The following is a 26,106-nucleotide window of genomic DNA, read 5'->3' as shown; positions in this document are numbered from 1 at the left end:
CCAACCCAAAACCCAAAAATGGCAAAAAACCGAACTAGAAAAATATCATCTTTACTGAATCAGATTAGACAGTTTTTTCCATACACCATTCTGTCATACTTGCCTTCATCTACAGCTACTCCAACAAGCCCACAACAACATTATGTGTACAGCTACTTCAACATTATGTGCTCTATCTCAAAGAACGAATTATAGCCTTCTTCATAATAACACTATTATTTCTAATTTATTTTATTTTTATTTTCAATTAAAATTTATATATTTTTCTTAATTCTGATTCAGACATTTGATTTATATTTATTTATACTTCCATCATTTCCATCTATTTCTTCAATTTGCTCATAAAATATACTCCATATTGTTATCACTATATTTAGTTATTTAATTGAGGTTATTTCTTTATAACAGAGGAGTAATATATGGTTAATCTATTTACTTGAAGTACATTTGATTGTACAACCCATATTACAAATAAAATGGTTTACTAAACTCTAGTTTGGTTCAACCACAATTTTTAGCTATGTATAACTAATCGCAAAATATAGGATTTTAATCCAATTTTAACTATATAATTCTATATTTAAATTGATTCAAACTGATCAAAACTTATAGAGGTTACACTATTTACTTGCTATATTTTTACTTTTTACGCAATTTAATGTGTTATTTTAATTATTTATATATTGAACAGTGCAGAAGCCAACGTAACAGAAGCACACATATTCGAATCTCATCCACGCGTAAATGGTGTGATAGAAATAACATATTATAAGAATATAACCATCAATTTAAAATTTTGGTTTAATTAGTTCTTTTGTACTGATAGAGTGTATATATTACTTCATCCGTTCTGAAATATAGAGTAATAAACAAAGCAAAAATTGATGAATTATTTAAAGATCCGGTGCAATTTGAAAAATTATGATACTCCCTCCTTGCCTTATTGTCCCATTTATTTTTGGGCACTATTCACTTATTACTTTTAATTTGTATGTTACTCTTAATCTATAAGTTAAAACATAGTCATATGGGATCTTGTTTGATTCGTCTCAATACAAGGATTATAAATATCAACTTTTTATTATTTTTAATTAAGAATAATTTGAGATATTAAGGGTTAAAATGTTGCCTCGGTAAGTGTGAAAAACTAAATGGGACAATTAGGCTGAATACCTTATATACACTATGTAATTTACTATTGAGACTCCCAAGTTTTTAGAGCCCTGTGCAATCGAACATGTCGAATATGCTCAAAACCTTCCCTGATTACAATTATTAACACTATTTATCGTTTAAATTTATTTTATATATTGCGGCTAATGCGTAAGGAAAAATATAATCAAGTGAACTTTTTTTGAATCGTCTAATCACATAATATCATAATATTAACTTTTTGTATATACAAAAGAAATAAATAAACCAAAAAAATAAGCCGGTCTAGTTATAGCCTTATAATATATTTTTGTCACATATTGTGTGTGTTTAGTATCAAACCTAGTAATTCATCGATTATTTGATATCATTTTATCCATTAAACATCTTAATTAAACCGTTGTTTTCTCAAGAGATCTCCATCCTTAATTCTTCGACTTCGACCAAAGCTGTCTAATCGTTAAAACACTTCTTTTCATTTGGACCAATTATTTATCAATCGACACATTAAGTAATAATAAGATGATTCACTTCAAAAAATAATAAAAAAAAAAGATGATTAATTTTCATTCTTTTATCATATTATTAAATTACAAAATTAGAACACAATGATCTCTTGGAATGTATGAGTTGATTTAATTTGATTTCTTCATTAAGCTCAAATCAAAATCGTAAACCACAATTAATTTTAAAAAAACAAAACAAATATATGATTAGTAATTGCTAAATCACAAAATGCAGAAAATCATGAATCCACATGCCGTCCCAGCCTGTACTTTACCCACTCCTGGGCGCCTACTTTTCTTAACCACCCTATATAAAACCCATCCTTCCTCTTTCTTTTCATTCCCATATCTCTTCTTCATCACTAAATTTTTCTAAAAAAAAAAAATTAATAATCCCTCTTAATTTATTAATTAAAATCATGGGCCGATACCGCCGTACGGTTTCCTTCCCGAACCCACTTAGCCCGCAAATGCGGCCCGGTGGATCCGCTTCGAAGTCTTACCATGTACGATCTGTCTCGCTTCCTTGTTACCGATTGCACCCTTTGATTCCGCAGCTCCAGGAAGAGTTAGTCGGGCTTCAGGCCTGGGAATGGGCCCAATCCGGGCCATGCTCAAGAGTTGTGGACGGGCTTACTCGTTTAAAGGGTGTTTTAGATTCTCTTGACGATGTACTACAGCTTCCTATGACTCAAGATTCATTCTCCTCGAAAACCAACGTCGTTGAGAAGCTTCTAGAAGACTTTCTCCGCTTCGTGGACGTCTTTGGAATTTTTCGGGCTTCCATGTTGGGCCTTAAGGAGGAAGTTACTTCGGCCCAAGTCGCCCTTCGTAGGAAGGACGACTTAAAGTTGACCTTATACTTAAAGGCTCAAAAAAAGATTGCCAGTGATATTGGCAAGCTTATCTCCACCATTCCCGTGCCCTCGTCGAATGGAACTACTAATAATGTCTTAAATTCCGACTCAGATGACGAGCTAGGGTACGTCATCAGGGACGTGTACAGGGCAACAATGTCGGTTTCCGAGACGGTCCTACGGGCCATCACGGGCTCTTTCGGGCTATGTAGAAGGCCCATATGGGCCAGTTTTGGGCTGGGAAAAAAGGTAAGAAAGGATGATCAAGCGATGATAGAGGAGTTCCAAAAGGTCATTGGAAGAGTGGAGAGTTTAGTAGAGTTAAAAAAGAATAATTGTAAAGGAGAGAAAAAGAAGAATGAGGAAGAAGTAATGAGAATGGGAGTATTAAAGGCAATGCAAGAGTTAGATAATTGTATTGGAGAATTGGAAAAAGGGAGTGAAAGAGTGTTTAGGAGTTTGATTAGTACAAGAGTTTCTCTCCTTAACATCCTAACTCATGCATAGGTGTCTTTGAATCTAATGGAGAGTTTAGTTAATAATAGTAGTTTAAAACAAAGAATTGCAAAGAAAATAGAAAAATCTAAATTATTTTTTGAACTTTTGTTTTTGTAAAGTCATTGTTTATAAATATGGAGTGTTCGGCAAACTAATTTATTGAAAATTTGGTTTGTTTTGATACAAATAGAGAGTTGGATGGTCAAATCATCCAATGATAATGTTTGGTAAATTAGTTGGTTGAAATAACTTATTCATAACAGCTTATTATTATAAATAAGTTGTTTTTGAATAAGCTGCTCAATAGTGTGTTCAAAACCAACTGGTTAAATCAGTTAATATATCAGCTAGTTAAATCAGCCTCTATATTCAGCTATTTGCTACCGGTTATTAGCCGTTTGCCAAAGACTCCATAAAAATGTTATACACATATTTGAAGAATAATTATCATAGTATACCTTTAAGAAATCAAGAATTATACTCCCTTCAATTCATAGCAATTATTCCATTTGATTTTTGGATTCTATTCATCGATTATTCTTAATTTCAGTTTTGTCTCAGTTAAAGCAAATATCATTACTTCCGAATAAAATCTTAAATTCGATTATCACCTACAAATCCATCCTATATTTCAACATATGTTCTAATATAAGACGATAGTTTGGATTGAGAAGGTCTCTTTCTGCATATACTTGTTGGTTTTTTCTTATTGACAAGCAAATCAATCGATCCTTTTGATGTTGAAAAGAAAGAATTTCATTACTAATTGATCATTTATTTTATATGAGATACTATACATTTATGATCTTTTCAATAAAATTTAAAATCCATGTAGGAGGAAAAATGAGAAACAAATGCTTGTAAAATGTTAAGAATAATTTAAGATTTTAGTTTGATTCCTTTATTAGTGTTTATAGTAATTGTAATGCATAAATCCATAAATAAAAGATTAATTTCATATCTTATCAAAATAATTTTCATCACATTTTTATACATATGTAACTCGCATTGATATTTCTAAGACGGAATGAATTAAAATAAATTTCAAAATATATTAATTTTACTTTTTTTTTTTTTGATTGCTACAAAACTTTCATTATAAAATTCTCTCATTTAAAGAGAACTTATAACAATTATAGAAAGAAGAATAGTGAAGTATGTATTATTTATGGTTGTTTTACTAATAAAATTTTACAAAAGTCTACAGAATATTCAAGCATATTCAATTTTTAATTGATGTGACTTCAATAATTTTACAACATTATTTCATGTAACAAAACAAGTGTTCCTTTAAATATTTAATGTTTACTTGTTTGTCTCAGTCATTTTGCCCATTTACTTTTAAAACGAATTTCAAAAGTGAATGAGTTAAAGTATTGAAATATTTAAAAATAAGAGATGGAATATAAATATTGATGTCATATTCAAATATAAAAATAAGATAAATTAATTATACAGGCTAAAATAAAAAATAAGGCAAATTATATATTAGATGCTAATAAATCACAATGGGGAACGACAAGATAAGATAAATCAACAATAGCCAATAATGTTTTTGTTTATCAATAATAAGGCAGGCAGTTGCAAGTTTGTTTAATGATTCAAAGATATTGTTGTCTCATAGTGATTCTAAATCTAATAATTAATAAATTGTTTTGAGAAGCTATATAAAGTATAAATATATAAAAAATACATATTACATGATGGTCCATTATCCCATCTTTGCTTCAAATTTTGCATGTTTTTTATGAGTTGTGTGTGACCCTCACCCTCTTATATGAGCTGTCTCATGTATGATAGGTGCCGTTGTAGTTTAAGCCTAAAGGATATACTATCTGTGTTTTTTAATAGTTGCCACAGTCAGTGTAGCAATAACTATTCATCAATTAATAATTATTTATTAATTAATTTTATTTTATATATTTTTTTTACGTATAATGTATAATTTGCTATTCAATGCGCGATTTTGATCATATAAAACTAATTTACAATATTAAGAATTAAAATCGTTCATTGAGTAGCGTGAAAAATAAAAGTGTAACAATTATTAGTAGCCAAAGAAAGTACATTGTCATGAAAGAGGATAAAACAGCAAAATGGAAAAATTTTAGTTTTTTAAAATTTAAATATAACCAATTGTTTATAATAATTAAAATTCAGTCTAGTTAAATTATATTCTCTATACCACTCAATTTGCCTTGTTTTTTTATTTTAATTTATCATAAAAAATTTACTCAGTATCTACTTTTAATATAACTCAGTACTTTGATCCTATATCTATTTTTGGTCTTCAATATACTCAATTTCTAGTCTCCGTACCAAAAGTCAACGAGACTAAATGATTAGAACATAAAATTAGGTCATAAATTCAACCCAACAGATGAAATTATTCCCTAATTTTACTAAAATAAATTTAGACTGCTTTCATCTTTGCTCTGAAGGGATTTTGTGATAGCTTCAACCCTTTGAACTTCTGGGTGCTTATATACTCCATATATTCAATCTACAGTATGGAAAAAGCTAAACGTATAGCAAAAGCCAGAACATTCAATTTTGTACAATGAAAATCATCTCATATTTTCAAATATGAAATATGTATTTTCTAATCGAATTCGGGTATTAATAGCTTCAAGCTTCAAGATATATATAATTCAGCCTTTCCATCGATGAATAGACTCATAAACTCTTCACCGTCAACTGTCTCCTTCTCCATGAGTAGCTGAGCAAGTTTGTGGAGGATGTCGATGTGGGTCGTGAGGATCTGCTTCGCTCTTTTGTACGCTGTATCAACCAATTCTCGTACTTCAGCATCAACCACATCAGCCGTTGCCATCGAGTAATCTTTTTGACTCGACATCTATACAACAAACGCAAAAAATTGTTAATTACAGCAACAAACGAGAATTCAATTGGTGAGAGATCAGGGACATGTTTGTAGAGGTGTGCATTCGGGTTTTCAAGCTAATTTCGATCATGATACCTCGAGTAGAGTTAATTTTTCAAATATGCAGGTTATTCGGATCGAGTCGAGTCGTACTTGGTTTCGATCAACATGTTCGATTGACAAAAGATGTTTATTGCTTTGAGTGTAGAGAGGTGTTCATTCGGGTTATCGGGTCGGTTCAAAATCGGGTCTTGTGTCTACATTAATTTTACATTATTTAAAATTTATTTTGAAGCCGGGTTTTGTGTCTACATACAACTTCTTCGAAAGGGAAACTTCCTTTGTGCAATCAAACAACCACTACTGTTAAAATTTTAATAATGTGCCTACCTGCTGCCCTAAGAACGGGTTTCCACCACCTCCACCGATAGCAACTTGTCCGATTTTCTTGCTGAATCCAAATCTCTCGACCATCTGCCTTGCCACTCGTGAAACTTGCATAAAGTCATTTGATGCTCCTGTTGTAACATTGTCTTCACCAAATATCACCTCTTCGGCAACCCTGCACAAACATGGCGATTTTCAAGGTCATTATATAATAATGACTAAGTCTTAATCCGAACCATATGGAATTGGCTACATGAACTAAAATATATAAAAATCAGTGATTTCTACTTACAAACCAGGGCCGCTATACAGCAAACATTCCATTTTCTCAACGCCATAAAATGACTCCCACCATTCCACATACGTAGAGTTTAGGGGTCAGATATACGCAACCTTGGGTATAACATGATTCGCTACTTAATTCTTTTTGAATTCGTGGTCACTCAAAGTGACCAAAAATTAGCCCAAAACCGCCTATCATTTGCTTTTCTCGATTCGCACTTCCCGAGGAGATTAGTGAATTACGAATCATGTGGCAGTTGCCTTGTTAGTGATACTATTTCAATTAACTAGAAATGCGCATGATTTGATAAGTCATTTTAATAGGCCATTATAATCCGAAACTAATAAACTAAAATCTTTGACCCCATCGAAGAAAGGGGCACAAAATCAGGGTCGCAATAGATAGTTTATAAATTGAGTTATACAGCGACAATAACAAAAAATCACTGCACACCTGCCACCAAGAGCAACAGCCATCTGGTTTTCAAGGTAGCTTCTGCTGTAAAGGCCTGATTCCAATCTCTCTTCACTGGGAGCAAAGAATGTAAGACCACCAGCTTGGCCACGAGGAATGATTGAAATTTTAGCAACAGGATCATATTCAGGCATAAGAGCACCCACTAGGGCATGGCCAGCCTCTGCGAAAAAAGAACGATGTAAAACAGTTAAAACCGAGGACTAGCATACTAGGTTGATATGTCGAATCGGTCGGTCGGGTCGGTTTTGGGTGTGTCGGATTTAACCCAACGAGTCATGGATTTTTCTTATTGCTATAAAAACGAAAAAAATAATGTAATTTTTTGCTTAAAATTAAAATTTTAATTTTTTATCAGGCCAAAGAGAGCCTTTCAAGTCGTATTTCGGGAATATTAACTTTAATAATATAATTGACAAATAAATTAATATTTCTAGGTTGTAACTTGAAAAATTTACATAAAACCCATAAATTCACCAAATTGTAGTAAAAAGGGTCATGTTGGTTAATCGAATTGGTATCGGAAGGGTATTCAGATCGGAACAATATTTTCGGGGTATTTGTACCGGAACAAAAATTGACCGGTCTAATTTTACGAAAAAACGATTGAGGTAGAATTGCTCATTTTGACCCACCGTGATAAGCTACCAATCGCTTCTTCTCTTCAGAAACAACTGCATTCTTCTTCTCTGGGCCAGCAATTATTCTCTCTAAAGCATCAGATATCTCGTCTTTGCTGATTTCCTTAAGTTCTCTCCTAGCTGCAAGTATAGCAGCTTCGTTCATCAGATTCTGCAAGTCTGCTCCGGTAAAACCAGGGGTTCTCCTTGCAATCTTTTCAAAGTCGACGTCCTTTGCTAGTGCCTTGCCACGGGAGTGAACCTATAACATTAACAGGTATAAAAGAAGTCACAAAACACATCCATTTTATAATGGGCTCCAAGTTCCTACCTATAAAAACGAGTATTTTTTACATTTAGAACTCCGTCTTTTCTTCAAGAGAATTATTTTGAGAAATGGCATGAAAAAAATCACTCAAAAAGTACATTAGGAAAGCATCACATCCATTTAAAATTACTTTCCTACATTTCATATCGAAAAAATATGAAAATATGAAACCTATAATCAATAGGTTTCCCCTTTTTCTCATCTTGTTTGAAGCGGGCCAGATAAAGAATGACATGAAGAAATAGGGGTAGGTAACTTGAGCAACAACATCAGCATGCCATCATGGCATCGCCCCGAAAGTAAGTGACTCACGCTTATTTAGGGTTTGGGGGTTGGATGTATACAACATTACCTTTGTAACAAAAAAAATATTTATTTCCAATTGACCCTTGATTGCAACTACACAATAATAAGAAGCGCATATGATTGAAATAGATAAATTCATTTTACAACAATCAAATCATGTACTCGTAAGTTCACATTACAACCCACCATGAATAAAAGAAAAAAATTATGCAATCCATTTCATATCCAAAAAAATGAATTCATGTACTCCATCTTATGACCTTAGATAGGTGTGGCCCAACTTCTATATGATGGAGCTCATTTGACGAGGATATAAGCTTTTGGCTTCGATAAATGTAGAAGTTCCAAGGATGCAATGGAACAATTAGATTATTCTAGCAATTCTATTCCAGCGCCATTTAGTTTCAATAAATAAGTATAACTACCATTTGATGAGGGAGCTACCTACAACTTACAAAACAAACCTTCACATAAGCTTTAAGCTTACTTTCAACATTACACTACACACTTTTTAGAAGTTTCCTTTTATCCACTATTCTAATATCTTATTTGCGAGTTTATACATTTTGAAAGTTTGTATTTTCTTATCCAACTAATACTTGAGGTTCTAGTATAACTCTTTGAATTTATATACAGTGGATGTCTATATTGGGTTTGTACTACCTTCAAATACTTAACTTGCATCTATGTTACTGGGACCCGGGCACCGATGTCGAATACTAGTACGTGTCCAAGAGTCGGATATGTCTAAATATTCAATTTTATGCCTAAAATGAAATGTCTAAGTGTCAAACCATGTCCGCGCATCAAGGATCGAACACGGATACGTGGAGTGAAATGAAGAGTCCGAATAACATAGCTTGAGCCTCTGCATACGCTCAACTTCTAACAAGACCATCAAAGCTAACTATTATGCAATCCCATGTTCCCATCTATAACTATAAGCCAAAAAGCTGATGATGAAGAACAATACTCTCCATTTCATGTCCCTAAAAACAAATAACATGTACTACATCAAAATATTTAATGACCTAGGCGTGCACTAACAAGCACTAATTCCACTATAATGCTTGGTGAGTAATGCTTGGTCCTAATAACGTATGGTTTCGGGAAAAAGTGAAACTCATCCTGTGTCGTATGCAACTCAATGCTCATTACTCGTGGGTTTGTAGGCCCGAGCCTACTGGTGCCCCGTGAGTGTATCCACACAAGTGGGCCCATGGAGTGTCATGTGACGAATTGTCACGGCCTAACAAAAACAATTACCAACATTCACTACATCAAAATAACATTTAATGACCTAGACATGCACTAAAAAGCACTAATTCAACTATAAGCATATTAGAATAGCAAAAAAAGTATGCAACTGAACAAGAGTCTCATGAATAGTCTTCCATACCTGAAGAATCTTAACTCTCCCAGCAACATCAGGCCGATCAACAGTCACCTGACGATCGAACCTTCCCGGCCTCAACAAAGCCGAATCAAGAACATCCGGCCTATTCGTCGCAGCCAAAACAATCACCCCCGAATTCCCCGAAAACCCATCCATCTCAGTCAACAACTGATTAATAGTCTGTTCCCTCTCATCATTCCCACCCCCAAGTCCTGCCCCTCTTTGCCTACCCACAGCATCAATCTCATCAATAAACACAATGCATGGTGCCTTACTCTTAGCCTTCTCAAACAAATCTCTCACTCTAGAAGCTCCTACCCCAACAAACAACTCTACAAACTCAGACGCCGCACACGAAAAGAACGGCACTCCTGCCTCCCCAGCTACCGCCCTCGCTAACAGCGTCTTCCCTGTCCCAGGGGGGCCCACAAGAAGACACCCTTTTGGAATTTTTGCCCCTAATGCAGTGTACTTATCAGGGTTCTTCAAAAAATCCACTACTTCCTGTAATTCTAACTTAGCTTGATCAGCACCAGCAACGTCAGAAAATGTCACACCAGTTTCAGGTACTTCCTGGAATTTGGACTTGGATCGGCCAAAATCCATCGGCCCACCAAGCCCACCAGGGCCTCCGGGCCCACCTTGTGCCCGGCGGAACAAGAAAAACAACCCTGCAAAAGCTAAAACAGGAAACAACAAATTCCCAATAATACTAAACAACCCATTTCCACCCTCCCCTTCAGAAACAGAAATATCTACACCATTCATAGCTAAAATATCAATAAGATCAGGATCATTAGGAACAACTACAGTAGCTCTTTTACCATCAATAGCAGTTAATTGTAAAACACCTCCATCTTTACTGAATCTAACTCTTTCAACCTTACCCTTTTTGACTGCATTCAAGAATTCACTGTACCTCCATTGAGAACCTTCTGGAAGGTCAGAATTTGAAGGTTTTGGAGCATTTAAAACCAAATTTTGTGAAAAGGGTGATGAATTTGAAAGACTATTTGCATTGGGTTGAGCTTCAATTACTTGAGGAGGTTGTGGAGGAGGTAAATTATCAAGTGCTAACGCTTGTTGTGAAGCAATAGTTGTTGATAAAATTAAAGCTGTTAAAGTTGATTTTGAAGGGAAATTAGGGTTTTTTGAATTGGGAAGAGATTGTTTGATTAAAAGCTTCTTCTTATGTGAAAAAACAAAAGTGGGTTTTGTAGTTTTGGGAGTTGGTGGATATATTTGGATGCCATTGCTAAGAAAGCTTGAAGAAAGCAAAGGATTTGCCATGGTTGATGCCTTGAGTTTTTTGGGGGGTGTTTCAGAGGAGAGGGATAGAAATATGAAGTAATAAGAAACTTATGGCTGAAAGGTGCTGATGCTTTGGTGGAACACAAAAACGAAAAATCAATGTGTAGATATTTATTGGGAATTTTGAATTGAATTTAATTAAATTTGACAATGAATTTAGTGCGTGGATTAATTTGTGACATGAGTGTTGGAGGCTTGGGGCTGGATTCTTAGATCACAAGTGGGGTTGTAATGTAAAACATGGTTTGGAATTCCATATAGTCCATGAGATGAAGTTTTTGCTTGAATGTGTCTACGTGTGCCTTCACTTGTCCACTCACATTCTTTTGTTCTTAAGCAATTAGAGTTTGTTTTCGATTCAGAATCGAATTTTGTATTTTTTCTGTTTTTACACCAAATTCAGTATATTAATTTGTTTCTAAATATCTCAATATTGTATTTAATAAAAAAAATTATAAAATATTATATTAATAAAACTTACATTAATACAAATTAAATAAGATTTTACTTGATTATGTTTTAACATATAAATTAATAATAAAATATAAATTAAAAGTAACAGATAAATAGTATCGAAAAACCAAATAAGTAAATAATTACTTTGAATTGAAGGGAGTATGACTTTTCTGAATAAGATCATGCGTTCGATTCTCACTTAGTTCTCCTCTTCACCCAACCTATCGTGTAATCACAAAACTAAAAAGTTTGCATACTATTTGAATCCGATTATGATCCAAAACATATACTTATACAAGGGATGGCAACCAAGTCTAAATTCGACCATAGTCCAACCCAATCCGGTGTCAAATAGGTATTCAATCTCATAAAAATATAACAATCCGACTTGAATCAGGCTCGAACTCCGTTACAATTTGAAATTCGACTGCAACTTTGTAAAAAAAATTATTGTCCTAGTTTTTTTAATCAAACTTGTATCTTTTAACATTGATAATAATATAAATGTGCCTTATTTGACTATTGATGTAGCAATTATATTGCTGGTAGATTTATTTGCAATTTATTATAGAAACATTTTTTTTTCCAAAACTTCAACAATGATAAGATAATAAAAGGTTTTTTTTTTTTTAAAGTTAAGGGATGGAGGGAAAAAGAGGAGAAAGAAGAAAATCAAAATCTTTTCAATGTCAAATTTCTTTGTGGAGTACTAATTTAATTCAACTTATAATTTAAAATTAATTAAAATATATAAATTTAGTGTACGATATCATTGTTACACTATAAAAGATATCTTAATATATATCTCATCCAGGGGCGAAGCCAAGATTTTGAGTTAAGGGAGCTAAATTATCGATATACTAGCACATTATTTATTATATATAAACTAGTTAAATTATGAAAATTTAAAAATTATATAGATTGAAATAAAATTGAATCATATATAGCAAAAATTATATTTAACAAATATAGTTCAAGATTTCCTATAATTACCCATTTTAAAAAATCCACGTGTTTTTGACTCTATATATTTGCCTTCTAAATTTTTTTTAAAAAACACTATTTAAATTAAGATAGCAAAATTATAGGCACAAAAGGATGAATATGAAATTATGAAAGATAGATAGTAATGATATTATAGTATTAATTAAATTTAATTAATCTAGTAAAAAATGTAGTTCAAATTTGGGTTTAATCTATTAACTTTTGTTACAATTAATTATATAATATATGCACTCTTTAAATTATGCACTCTTTAAATTATATAATATATTAGTAAAGGAGGCCAAAGCGAAAATTACAAAAAAATTACATTTTCGGCAAGGGGGATCGGACCTCCACCCGCCTTGGTGTGGCTTCGCCCTTGATCTCACCCATCAGTTTAGGCATAGTTAGTTAATTCTTTACATCAAAATGCATATTGGAGTATATAATATAGTAAAAATTCAACCAAAACTTAAATTGATACTTGAGATTCTAAAATATACTTTATACTCTTAACAATTATTATTATGCATAGCTCCTATTAACCTATTAGTCACATATTTTTTTCACATTTTCGTTGGCAATATTTATACCTTTAATATCTCTAATTATGCTTAATTAAAAATTATAAAAATTTAATACTAATAATCATTGTATTGAGACGAATCAAACAAGATATCATTTAACTAAGTTTTAACTCATAAATTAAGAATAAAATATATATTAAAAGTGATAAATGAATAGCTAACTTATAAGTAAATGGAACTAATATCATGAATATGAATATGAGGGAATATGTCCCAACTCCTAGGGAAAATTTGCCACTGATTGACACGAGCTCCCAAATTAGCCAACACTTAGATGCGCAAACATAATGCCATCTCACCTCATAACGTATAACGTGTCGCTCTCAGGAGTCAGGAGTCAGGAGTCATAATTTACATAACCACTCATAAAAATATGGTATACTCCTTTCTAAACAACTCATTAATACTCAGTACTCACTATTTCAGCGCCATTAGAATAGCAGAAGAGTAAAGAAATCGAACAGACTCAGATAAACATGGAGAAAGAAAGAAAACGTGATAAGGAAAAGGACGAAAGAGATAAAAGAGAGAAAGAAGAGCAGCAACAGAAGGAAGAGCGGAATCCTTATACACATGAGAAACATCAAGCTCCTAATATTTCAGAAATGAAGCCGGCGACGGAGAATGCGTATGGAGGTGGTATGTACGCTCAGGATGAGGAGGTTGATGCTAGACCATCTCATCCGCCGGCGAGCCTAACTCAGAGTGCTGATGGGCCCCCTGAGGCCCACTTACGGCCCAAGCGTCAGCCTCCTTCCAGTGGCGACCGTGACATTGATATAACTGGCCAATCTTATATACAGTGAATTTTCTAGGTCATGATTATATATCTATATATATCTCTTGTAAATTCATTGTAATTTTGTGTATATTTTTTAAACATTACTTCTACTTATGTCGTGTATAGTACTCTTTTTCCTTTAGTTATTGAGCCTTTAGTTGTTCAGGTTTATTTTTTAGATTTTGTATGTCTAGGTTTTGGTCTCTTGGGTGGAATTAGAAGAATGAGTTGTTAATTAATCGATATTTATATTCAATTTTATCATAATATCTTGATAATAGTCGTTACATAGTTAAATAGTCGATTTAACAACTAGTAAATATATTTATATTTAACTTTTATCATAATATCTTGATAATAATTACATATTTAAATAGTCGATTTAACAACTAGTAAATATATTTATATTTAACTTTTATCATAATATCTTGATAATAGTTACATATTTAAAGTAAATATATTTATATTTAATTTTTATTATAATATCTTGATAATAGTTGTTACATAGTTAAAATAGTCAATTTAACAACTAGTAAATCAGTTGCTAAAGTCAGTCTAATAGACTAACACTCATTTGTCAAATTAATCTTACAACAATAGATAACTATTAACTAGCAAAATCGTTTTCAAGTCGGCTAATAGTCATTTATGTTAGGTTTGATGGTGTATGTGGGTAAATTAAAGAGAATATAAAAATATGTGCTGTGGGCAAGGGTAAATTAAAGAAAAAATAAAAATATGTGTTTTATGTGGGCAAATTAAAGAGAAAATAAAAATAGTTGTCTCTTTAAAAAATAGCCTCTTATAAAAATAACTGAATTTAACTTAATGTTGAATTTCAATGAAATTATCGATTCCAAAACATAGCTCTAGAAAGTCTTATAATAGTAATAAGATAAAAAAATTTATAATACAGAATAATTATAATCAATAGATTACAAGTACAAGTCAAGAATGTCATAAAATATAATTTCAATATAAAATTTGTTTAATCTATGTAATAATCAGAAATTATCAATGTCTATACAATGCCATTACAACATTCCAACATAACTTTTTACTAAATTAGATCTATAATAATCCAACTTAAAAGAATACATGTATTATAATCCTTGAAAACTTTTTTTACCCCTTCTTCAAACCCTCCAAAAAACAATTTTTTCTATATACAATGAATTATTCTATAATTGTTTGGGCTTTAATCCAATTTTACAAATTTCTTCCAAAGGTGGAGTATCCCATTTAAATGCTCTCCCTTTCATCAGCTTGAAATCTTTTACACATTGTTCCACATTCAGGCCCACTACTCTTTTCCTGAATTGGGCCAGCTTTTTTCCAACAGATTTATCAAAAATCTTTTCCCAGCCCGTTTCCCACTCATCATGGGCATCACAAAGTTCAAGGGTCCCATTTCTCCAAGGTGTCCAACTCCATTTTGGGCTTAGCCCAAGCATAATTTCTGCCACACAAGGCCCAACACAAACAGGCTTACAAGGCCTACATTTGGCTCCACTTAAAGGCCCATGGCTTGATAGGGTTGCGACGGGCACCCCAAATCGAGATGGTGGGTATGAGTACTTACGATCTGATACGATGCAAAAGGGTTGGGCGGGCGTAAGGAAAGATACATTGTGGGAAAGAAGTTGGGCTTTGAAAGCGGTCTCTGAGTTAAGCTCGGTGTAGTTTAGGGCGTCTAGAGTAGGGATGAGGGAAAGACGAGAAAGGGCTACAATGGAGGTGTTGTAGTCCCCGATGCCTAGTCGATCATTAAGACCACCATAAGTAGACCCAGGTGGTACCACGTATTGACCCGGGATGAAGCTATACGAGTTTAACGGAGCGGACCAATAGCCATCCACTCGGGTTCGGACTATCCAATCATATGTGAATTCCTTCTTCTTTTGATAGTCTTCAATCATTGTTAGGCATCCTTCCACCAAGTTGAAATATTGCAATAGTCCCTGTAAGAGAAGAGAGGATTCATGATTTACAAGGGTCGTATTTAGGGTGGGGTAAGGGCCGAGAAAGTGCAATGCAATAAGGGCGGATTCAAGGACTATCAATATTGTCAACGGAAAATATTTAAATTATGTACAAAATTATGTATCTATAAATGCTAATATATGTGCTTTAAGTTAGTAAGAATTTTGATATGTGACAACATTTTTCGGAATTGAATAAAAGACATTTAGTTAATTATTTAGTATTGCTTATATAAAATTTGACACATTCACAAGTTATAGTTTGGGTGTTAATATAAAGAAAATAATAGTCATCCTATTTTTACATACTTATAAGTCTCTCAATTTTCAATTAGGTTTTAAAAAATTTAAAAAAAAAAAAAAAAAGTCTTACCTACAAAAATTATTAAATCAACTACACGCAAAGTTGTGTAATACTGTAATGTGTAGTTGTGTACGACATAACATTCTTTATTTCGTGGTCCCGATCCCAACAAATTTTGATTTGTAGATATTTTTGTTGAACCAAAGTTGGAATATATTCAAATTTGTCCGTTTTAAACTTTTTGAATATGATTAGAATAAATATTTGTCTTAATTTAGAGGATAAGTGTTCTAACCATTTATTGGGTTGATTCTACCCATATATTGGGTTTTAATCTCTCTCTTCGTGAGAGTTTGAAGTTATGAAGTTTGGTTTGTAATTGATTTGTAGGTAGATATTAATGCGATAATAGCACAAATAACAAAATTGCAATTACCATCAACTATATCAAATTCAATTCTATCTCAAGACTACAACAGATCGAAAAACCCCCTCGTAGAAGGCCGTGTCAAACAGCGATGTGGAAAAAGATATTCAGAATTGTCAGATCTAATATACAACAATTATAGTTTTGTTAATTTTGAATTATCTTTGATTAAAATTGTTATGTACTTGTTAATTTTTATTTCTGATGTACATGTTGTATGACTTTTTACTAATGCATCAGGTATTATTCAAAAAAAAAAGTTGGAATATATCCAACTTCTCGTTAACTTAGTTTTGAAGTGTTTCCTATCAAAAAAAACAAATAAATACTCCATCCAATTCACTGCTAATGTCCCATTTGCTTTATGCAGTTTATCCAATACACTTATTCAATCCTTAATATCTCTATCGTGCTTAACTAAAAATTATGAAAAGTTGATATAAATAATCCTTGCATTGAGATGAATTAAACAAGATCCCACTTGACTATGTTTAACTTATATTAATAATAAAATAAAAATTAAAAGCAAGAAATGAATAATATCCAAAAAGCAAATGATACATTAATAATGAATTTGGGGAGTAATTTCTAAAGGGTAATAAAACTAAATTTTTCAATTGAGTGTTCTAAACATAAAAAACATTAGAGTATACTACTTTGTCCCTTATAGATTGAATCAAAGAAAAAATTAATATTTTTCAAGAAAAGGATAAAAGTAATAAATAAAGAGAGAGAATGAGTGGTGTGAATGGAATTAAAAGAGAGTAAAAATATATGAATGAGATTAAAAAAAGTGGCGAGCCATTATCCAAAAATAAAAATGATGCAAATTAAGTGAGACGGACTAAAACGAAAGATACCGCAAATTCAATAGGACAGAGAAAGTACACATATATTAGGTATGGGATCCAAGTCAACCATCAGTTAAGATAATATAAGACCCCAGAATATATTATACACCCTACTATTATGACCAAATGTTATATTTGATTTTGTACATTTGTAGATACACTATTTCAATTTTAAATATATCTATTAATAAAATTTACATTAAAACGAAACAAATAAGATTCTTCTTTGACTATTTTTAATTTAAATATTAAGGATAAAATATAAATAAAGAGTAATTGGTGAAAAGTAACAAAGTATAATCTAATGATAGTATAAAATAATTGAGTAATATCATCATAACATATACTAAAAGAACTCTAAAGTGACAAATGAAAGCTCTTAAGAGCTTTGCTAAATATCATTTTTTAACAGGCTAATTCAATTAACATGGCATTATATGTTGAAATCTTTGATTGGACCATATATTAGAAATAATACGTTTATTTTTGGAACATGAAATTGATTACAAATTTTAATAAGAATAATATTTTATAGTTTTTATATATACATCAAATATTATTATATCGAACATTACATATGAATGTTAAAAATTGAATTTGATTAAGATAATATATATGCTTACATCATTATTTAAAAATTATATTTTTATATACGTAAACATTTAAAACTTTGTGCATTGCCCGAGTTTCTACACTAGTATATATGAATTATGATCTCTCTAGGATAGTTTTTGTCAAAATAATAGACAATTTTATCTCTATAATAGACATTTTCTTGTTAAGTTGTTTAAACTTCAAACAAATGGAAAATCTTAACATTCTTCTTGTACAAGTTTTTGATATCAAAACATTTAAAAGTAATATGCCTGAAATTCAAAGGAGCAATAGAGCTTTAGTGGCTTAGTTTGATAAGATGATAAGAACAATTTCAAGTTGGTCCCCAAATATCCACTATCCAGTCCTATCATAAAATTCTACGGGCAGATTCTCCGTCAAAGTGATGCACTATATATTTCTTTAACCTGCAACTTCCTATTCTTTATCGTTTTCCTTTGCACCTAGGAGTATTTTTTATCGGAGATCTTATTAAAATAGGGGCCAATTTATGGTATTCGACTATTAAAATAGTCGCAATTCTGTAATTTGTCTTTGTAAATAACAGTTATTTGTAAAGTTAATAAATCACCCTTATGTGGTAGGATTTGCTAGGGGGAGAGTTTTATTATTTTAATTTTTTTTAATTTTATTATCATTTTTTTGTCTTTATGTGGTGATTTACCACGTTATTGATTATAAATCTTTGATTAATTTAATCATGTAATTATTATGTAACGAAGAAAGTATGATGATATCTTAGATCCAACTTCTACGAAGATCAAGCTGTAATGACTCATCAATTTGATTATTCTTTGAAGTGGGACAAAGTTGGATGTTTTGATATAAAGCTAACATGATTGTCCAACCCAAACTTTGTTTATAATAAAAGTTTTGTGATGCGTCTTAAATAGGCTTATGGGATTATTTGAGGTTCAACTTAGCTCATACTTCTAAAGAAGATTAAATTCATGTATAGCAAATTGATAAAACAGAGTAAAATCGCTTTTACTATCTTTTAAAGTGGTTTATGGGTTTTGACTTTTTTGTATGTCAAACCGTCATTTGGGTGGTTTGTTTGAAGGGATTTTGAAAATGAAACCTGAGACTAAGGTGAAAATAAGGAGCTTCTTGTTTCTTTAGAGAAAATGAGACTTCGGGAAGGTTGGGGAATCAAATCATTTCATTTGCATCGTTACCGAATAAAGACATTTTTCTTCAGGTCTCACGTAAGCTCTCACCTGATTTTAACTAATTCAATTGATTTTTACTACGTTAAATTAATTTGTATTGATTAGAACTTATTAAACTAACTTTTAGAAAAAGTGATTTTTGCATATTGTAAATGATTTTTAGTTATAAAATATAATTAAGTTCTACCGATAAAAGTGATTTTTACTGATTGTAACTGGTTTTTACTAAATTTTTTCTAATTTTTACTAATTTCAACTGATTTTTATTGATTGATATTGATTTTTACTTATCTAAACAGATTTTTACACATACTTATTTTTTTAAGATAAACTAAAAGTGCCTCATGAAAAAATGGACAAAGATGGATTTAAGCCATCCATTGACTTTCAGAGCACTTCTGCTCTAATATCTTCATATTCTTTCTCAAAACTAAGAAGTTTAAACGTTGGTATTTTTTTTCCCTTAAAAAGAAGGAAAAGAATAGATTTGCAACTTTTCCAACCTCCTTTCAAACTATCCCAAACACATTCTGGGAGCATAGCCAACCAATTCCTTTCTTCTCAAAGGTACTCTATCTTTTTAAATTAAAAGCTCTATTTTTATAGTTATTAATCGTATGCCCTACACATATAGATACAATTAGAAAGATTTCCTTAACACCATAAAGCAGAACTTTTTGCATCTAAGCAAGTGCAAATGGTGTATTGACCTCCATCTTCAAATTAAATATACATTTCAAAACCATTTAAGTATTTAACTAAATTTATTTAACTATTTTATATCATTCGAAGATAAATTAGAGAATCCTGACAAGTAAGAAGGTGGAAAAAATTAATTATTTCTGTAAACGGTGAAAATTAAACATCTATTACAAAAGTAAAAGTGATAATTTTTAACCACTAGAATAACCATAATTCCCTTTTCTAAACTACATGATTCATAGGGTGGTTCTATATTTTTTTTATTTACACAAAAGATCAAAGCCACCAAAGAAACTCAATATTTTCACTATTTTAAACCTTATGCTTAGTCCCTATCATTTTGTAAGATTACTCATGTGATCATCTTGGGATTAGTGGAAAAACAACATTAATTTAACTCAACCAACACAATTAGTCATGGGTAAGTAAGAACTTTGGATTATAATAAGGAAGTGGTCCAACACAACTACATCAAGGGGAATTTCATGAGACTTACTACCATCAATAGGGGAATAATTTATTCAGGTCATCATAGACAAGTATTAAAATTAATGAATAGTGAATGTTTGTTATACTTATTATTTTGAATTATCATATTTATTTTATTGCATAGTTTACGCTTTTAAAATAGACAAAAAAAACTCACTAATTCATAGACTCATCCACTATTCTTATCTTATCTACTCTATTTTTTCATACACTTAATTAATTGATTTCTTTTCACTACTCTATATCAAAAAAAGGTCCCTCCCATTTTGCAACTTTTATTTCCTTAATCCTTTTACCTTTGCTATATTTTTTATAATGGCTTGTACATTAAATGGCTACTTTTATTCTATCAGCAATGGCCAATGGAATCAATTCTTTCTCATATTCTCTTTTATTAAGTCATTTTTTCTCTATAACTCATCATCTTTCATTCTCACTTATCAACTTTTCCTATTTTGCTATTTCTCATAATCTCACACTTCAACATCCATTTTGCAATTATGTCACTTAAAATGCTAACTTTAAGTACTCTAGTTTTTGCAATAGTTTTTGCCTACTTGATCCATTTTTTATAAAAATAAATAAATAAGATCAAATATTAAATTTTACCAAACATTTTAATTTTCATTAAAATTAGCTTATACACTCACATCAATAAAATAAATCGGTCAAATAACTCAACCGACCAACATCGTTAAATAGTTTAAAGCTCTTACGGCCCGTTTGGTTGATGGTAATGAAGTAATGGGAATGAAATGTTATAATGGCAATAATAATGAAGGAATGGATATGAGAATTGGTAATGAAGATTCTTTTGTTTGGTGTGCATGACTAAAGAATGATAATGGAAGATAATATTCCATTGATTGCATTTGATTGTTAGTAATAAAAAATGGTAATGACTCTTAGTTTCATTATTATATATTTGTATCTAAAAGCATTATTGTATATAAATTATTCTATCTAATGATTTTTTTAAAATAATAATATTTTTTGGATAATTACATACATTACCTTTTTTTCTTCATTATTTTTTTTCTTCAGCTTGAAACAATATTACCTTATTTTATTACCACAGTAATACTTCATTACCATTACAGCCTAATACCAGGTTGTTTGATGGTAATAAAAATGGCCATTTTTGGTAATTTCATTACCTTATTTTATTACCATCCATTACCATTGAAGACATCCAAACAACCAAATTTTTTATTATTTAATTTTATTACCATTACCGCCCTCTAGTACCATGTACCAAACGGGCCGTTAATGGCTTAACCTTTGCTTTTAAATATTGATTATTTATCCAATCAATTTTTTCAAGAATAATTTGTAGATTATAAGACAACTTTTATGAATTACAATCTACAACTACTAAATATCAAGGTGTGCGGCATTCTGGATAAATTATAAAATTTCGACTACTTAATCTAAAATTGTCAAAATCACGTGATTTGGCCTAAATGTTGTATCCCATAAACTTTGATACATTATTGGTTGTAATTCAAAAACATTAAAATTATAATTCGCAAAAATACTAAATTTCAAAGTTTTTTTTCAAATCTAAAACACCTAAATCAACAAGCAATCCTAAATTGACTCGCTAAAGAAACACAAATAATTTGGTCGGTATTATTCGTATGTCATTCATTACTTTTCTCTATTATACATATTAAGATTTTGACACATATTTTAGAATAAAAAAAAATCTTAAAATTTTTTATATTTTCCTCGGTAAAGCAATTCTAACCATTAGATTAAGTAATAGATTTTTCATTACAATTTAAATAATGATTCTCTTAAGTCCTATTATTCGCATCATAATCAATATTGTTCTAAGCGTAGGGAAAAAACCGTCTAATTCCTACTTCAGTTTCAAAATTGGCGGCTCTAGAAATTTACTTCTATAATAATAATAATAATAAAAATAAATTAATTAATTAATCATTGACCTAAACAATTCTAGAAATTACTTTTTTTAAGCTATGTGAAATTTGATTGATTCAGAATTCAATTATGCTTACGGAATCGAAGAAAAAATAAATTCAGCATAATTAAAGAAACATAGCACAAAAGAAACATAAAGAAACAAATATCGAATGAATTACCTGAATGCCATTGGGAGAATTAGCAGCAGTCAGAACACGAATTTGTGACTCGGACTCAGGAATCGGAGTGGGTTTGAAAATTCGGATCGAGTTGACACGAGGAGCAAACGTCAATAAAGAGAGCTTGTAAGAATTCGAATCAAGCGGACTATTCAAGAACAAGTCCGAGTTAGGAAACTCGTTTAAAACTCGGTCGATGATAGAAGGCCCAGTGAGTTCAAATCTCCTAGCACCACCAACTAAGCACACTGCAATCCTCGAACGATTCAACTCGTCCTTCCGAGTTAATTCAGCTGATTGAGTTCGATTTCGAATTTGAGTTTGAGAGCTAAATGACTCGTCCTTCCGAGTTAACTCAGCTGATTGATTCTGATTTTGAGTTTTAGAGTTAAATGAATTGTACTTCCGAGTTAACTCAGCTGATTGATTTCGATTTTGCATTTGAGTTTGAGAAATAAATGAATCGTCCTTCCGAGTTAACTCAGCAGGTTGATTCCCATTTCCATTTCGAGTTTGAGAGCTAAAATTGAAGAACTCAAAGCTTCCACCATAAGAAGAAGAAAAGTAAAGAATAAGGAGAGAAAAAGAAGAAAATAGTAAGAGAAGTATACGCCAATCGAGATCAATTACCCACTTTGGAAAATGGAAACATTTTCCAGAATTTCTTCCACCTCCATTAATATTAATATAATGACTCTTGTTATTAGCATTAATTCCTCCTCCTCCTTTCATGGGTTTTAACTGTTCATCAAGGTTTTTTTTGATAGAAAAAAGGGTAAGATTCTGGGAATTTGTGCTTAAATAAGTAAATTATTTTAAAGGAATAACAATAGACCCATTAATTCAATACGATGAATTTGATGATTTTGATTTTGGGTAGGTGGAGAAGATGGAACAGAGGACGGTAATCGAGAAGATGGTGAACTGGTAAGTGGTTTGATTTGATTAGGGTGATGGTTTTGTGCGGGGTTACAGATTGGAATTTGGAAAATGGAAATGAACGTGCTGGCCGCTGGGCGTTATTGTGCTTGTATGCTTTGAAAAAAAATGAGATGTACTTTTTCAATTTATTATAACAGCCGTCGTATATTTTACAATACCACATCATTTCTTTAAAGATTATTTTATAAATTAAAATGGTTAATATAGGAAAAATATAATAAAGTGTAATATATTTTACAATACCACATCATTTCTAATTTATGTTTTTATGATATTAACTATTATAATTTTAACTATGTATGTATGATTTAATATATAAATAAATAAAATAAAAATTAAATTGCATAAAAAATAAAGGGTAGCATATAGCAAATATAATAAAACAAAATAAGTATTTGTTTTTGGTGAGATTAAGTTAGATTTGTTATAATAATAATAATAATAATAATAATAATAATAATAATAATAATAATTATTATTATTATTATTATTATTATTATTATTATTATTAATTATCGATTATTTATGTGCATGTATTTAAAAAAACTGTTATAATTGTCATTAACTCATTTATATATCAAAGGGGTGGTTTTAAACATGTTCAACATGTTTGACCACACATAGCCTAAAAAAATTAGATGCCTTAATATTAAAATACATACGCAATTTATGCTAAGTATCTAAAGATAAGTTATTAGAAAAATATCATAATTTTTTAAATTGCATATGGTCTTTAAAGAATTTATTAATTTTTGCTTTGCCTTGTCATATCATCCCAATAAATCCCGCCCAAGATAATTGGGTTTAGAGAGGATGTGAAAGAAAGCAGAACAATATGATCATCATGAGGAGTTCTTGATGGTTAATATATTTATTAATTATTATTATTATTATTATTATTATTATTATTATTATTATTATTATTATTATTATTATGTATTTAAGTCTTTAATTAATCTAATGACATGTGATTAAATTATATTTATTCTTTCCGCAAAAAATCTTAAAAGTGGTAACACAAAATATTCCACTAAATCAACAAGAATTTATTTTCATTAATATTAAGCAGCATATATATATATTCTTGATAATATGAAGTATAACAATATTCCCAAATCTCAATCATAAGTTATATTCAAATATAAAATCAATTTGGTTTATATATAAGAATCTAATAGGCAATAGTAATAATTGAATTAAGATAATATGTGCATTTGTACGATAAGTTAAGCTAGTTATTTACTAAAAAAATTAAGCTAATTATTGCAAGTATTGGTACATTTTGAAACTAAATTATATTAAATATTTAAAAGAATTTATTACATAATTACTAATACATAATTAAGAATTAAAGAAGATCAAGAAGTATTTATACATTTTCCTTAAACAGATGATTTTTTAATATATGTTTATATGAATGACATTTATTTACTGTTCATATTTTATGCAAACAATTTATAAATATAAGAAAAATAAAAATATAAAAATTTATGATTACACATAAAATTTAACCGATTGATATATTATTCTTAAATTGCCATGTGTATATATAATACATAAGAAGAAGAAGGGGTGTAATCGATAAATATAGTACAATATATTTCATATACATAATTATATGTAACATACATATTGTATTCAATTGATTAAATGAAATATAGTGTAGTGCATTTGAATATTGAGTATGTGCTAATTTTTAAGTATAATTATTAGGTATTCATAAGTATATTCATTAATTGTGGTTGTTATTGTCATTATATTAATAAAACTTAGATTTTATAATAGAAAACAACAACAATAATAATAGTAATAATAATAATAATATCCCCAAAAACATAAATAATAATAATAATAATAATAATAATAATAATAATAATAATGATAATAATAATAATAATAATAATAATAATAATAATAATAATAATAATAATAATAATAATAATCTTAATCTTAATCGAATTTTGAACAATTTGCTTAATATTTTACTTGACCTATTTAGTAAACCTCATATTCATATGATTAATGAATTGTTACTATGTTAATAGTGTTTGATCATGTTACTTATTTTGCTGCCTGATAAAAAATGGTATAAATATAATTGACAAGTCTATATAATCATCATACAATATGTTAAAAATGTTGAAAAATAAAATTTGTCAATATTTAAATTTTATAAATATAGTACTTCATATATACTTGCATCATTATTTGAAAAATATATTTGTATATATCCTCTCTATACCAACAACTTCATACATTGTATGAAATTCTATATTAGTAATACTTTCTTCTTTCTATTATACTTATTGAATTTGACTTGTTACTCAATTTAATTTGTTATTTTGATTAATTATATAAGAGTACTAATTAGACATAATTCTAAAAAGTTAATATTTTAAAAGTATGCGATAAACAATTTAAACAAGATCTTACTTAACTATTTTTTCGCAATATATAAATATATGTTTAAACAATATATAATGCAATAATTATTATGTAAGAAGTATTTATAAATAGATCGACTAGATAAAGCAAAAATGAAAATTGGATTTTATTGATACAATCATACAAACTTGAAATTTTGGTTGACAAAGAAAGGGCAGAGAGAAAGAAAAGTTAGAGGTTGGTGGCCAGCTAGGGGACGGGTGGTAGGCCATGTTTGGGAAGGGGGTGACTTTAAAAAATTTAATCTAATTATTTATAA

General features: G+C 30.2%; 4 protein-coding genes across 4 annotated transcripts; 2 read left to right on the top strand and 2 right to left on the bottom strand.

Moving 5' to 3' along the window:
* The first annotated feature begins 1,984 nt into the window (after positions 1 to 1,984).
* On the top strand, positions 1,985 to 3,560 carry LOC130810487 (uncharacterized). Its single transcript, XM_057676565.1, has one exon. It carries the CDS (start codon positions 2,078 to 2,080, stop codon positions 3,020 to 3,022), a length of 945 nt encoding a protein of 314 aa, XP_057532548.1. The 5' UTR covers positions 1,985 to 2,077; the 3' UTR covers positions 3,023 to 3,560.
* A 1,897-nt stretch (positions 3,561 to 5,457) lies between these two features.
* Positions 5,458 to 11,289, bottom strand: LOC130810306 (ATP-dependent zinc metalloprotease FTSH, chloroplastic). Its single transcript, XM_057676310.1, has 5 exons — positions 9,695 to 11,289; positions 7,677 to 7,923; positions 7,021 to 7,204; positions 6,288 to 6,459; positions 5,458 to 5,870 (listed from the first exon to the last, which is right to left on the bottom strand). The coding sequence occupies exons 1-5, from the start codon at positions 10,979 to 10,981 to the stop codon at positions 5,649 to 5,651; spliced, it is 2,112 nt and encodes a 703-aa protein (XP_057532293.1). The 5' UTR covers positions 10,982 to 11,289; the 3' UTR covers positions 5,458 to 5,648.
* A 2,153-nt stretch (positions 11,290 to 13,442) lies between these two features.
* LOC130810989 (ATP-dependent RNA helicase DBP3) lies at positions 13,443 to 13,946 on the top strand. Its single transcript, XM_057677109.1, has one exon. It carries the CDS (start codon positions 13,506 to 13,508, stop codon positions 13,833 to 13,835), a length of 330 nt encoding a protein of 109 aa, XP_057533092.1. The 5' UTR covers positions 13,443 to 13,505; the 3' UTR covers positions 13,836 to 13,946.
* An 834-nt stretch (positions 13,947 to 14,780) lies between these two features.
* On the bottom strand, positions 14,781 to 23,562 carry LOC130810343 (uncharacterized). The gene is made up of 2 exons (XM_057676362.1): positions 22,461 to 23,562; positions 14,781 to 15,771 (listed from the first exon to the last, which is right to left on the bottom strand). Exons 1-2 carry the CDS (start codon positions 23,190 to 23,192, stop codon positions 14,992 to 14,994), a joined length of 1,512 nt encoding a protein of 503 aa, XP_057532345.1. The 5' UTR covers positions 23,193 to 23,562; the 3' UTR covers positions 14,781 to 14,991.
* Between the last annotated feature and the right edge of the window lie 2,544 nt (positions 23,563 to 26,106).

Source organism: Amaranthus tricolor, chromosome 4 (assembly GCF_026212465.1).
Source record: "Amaranthus tricolor cultivar Red isolate AtriRed21 chromosome 4, ASM2621246v1, whole genome shotgun sequence".
In the NCBI taxonomy this organism is placed as follows: Eukaryota; Viridiplantae; Streptophyta; class Magnoliopsida; order Caryophyllales; family Amaranthaceae; genus Amaranthus; species Amaranthus tricolor.
Note: the sequence above shows the minus strand (reverse complement) of the source record. Positions and strands in the feature narration are given on the sequence as shown.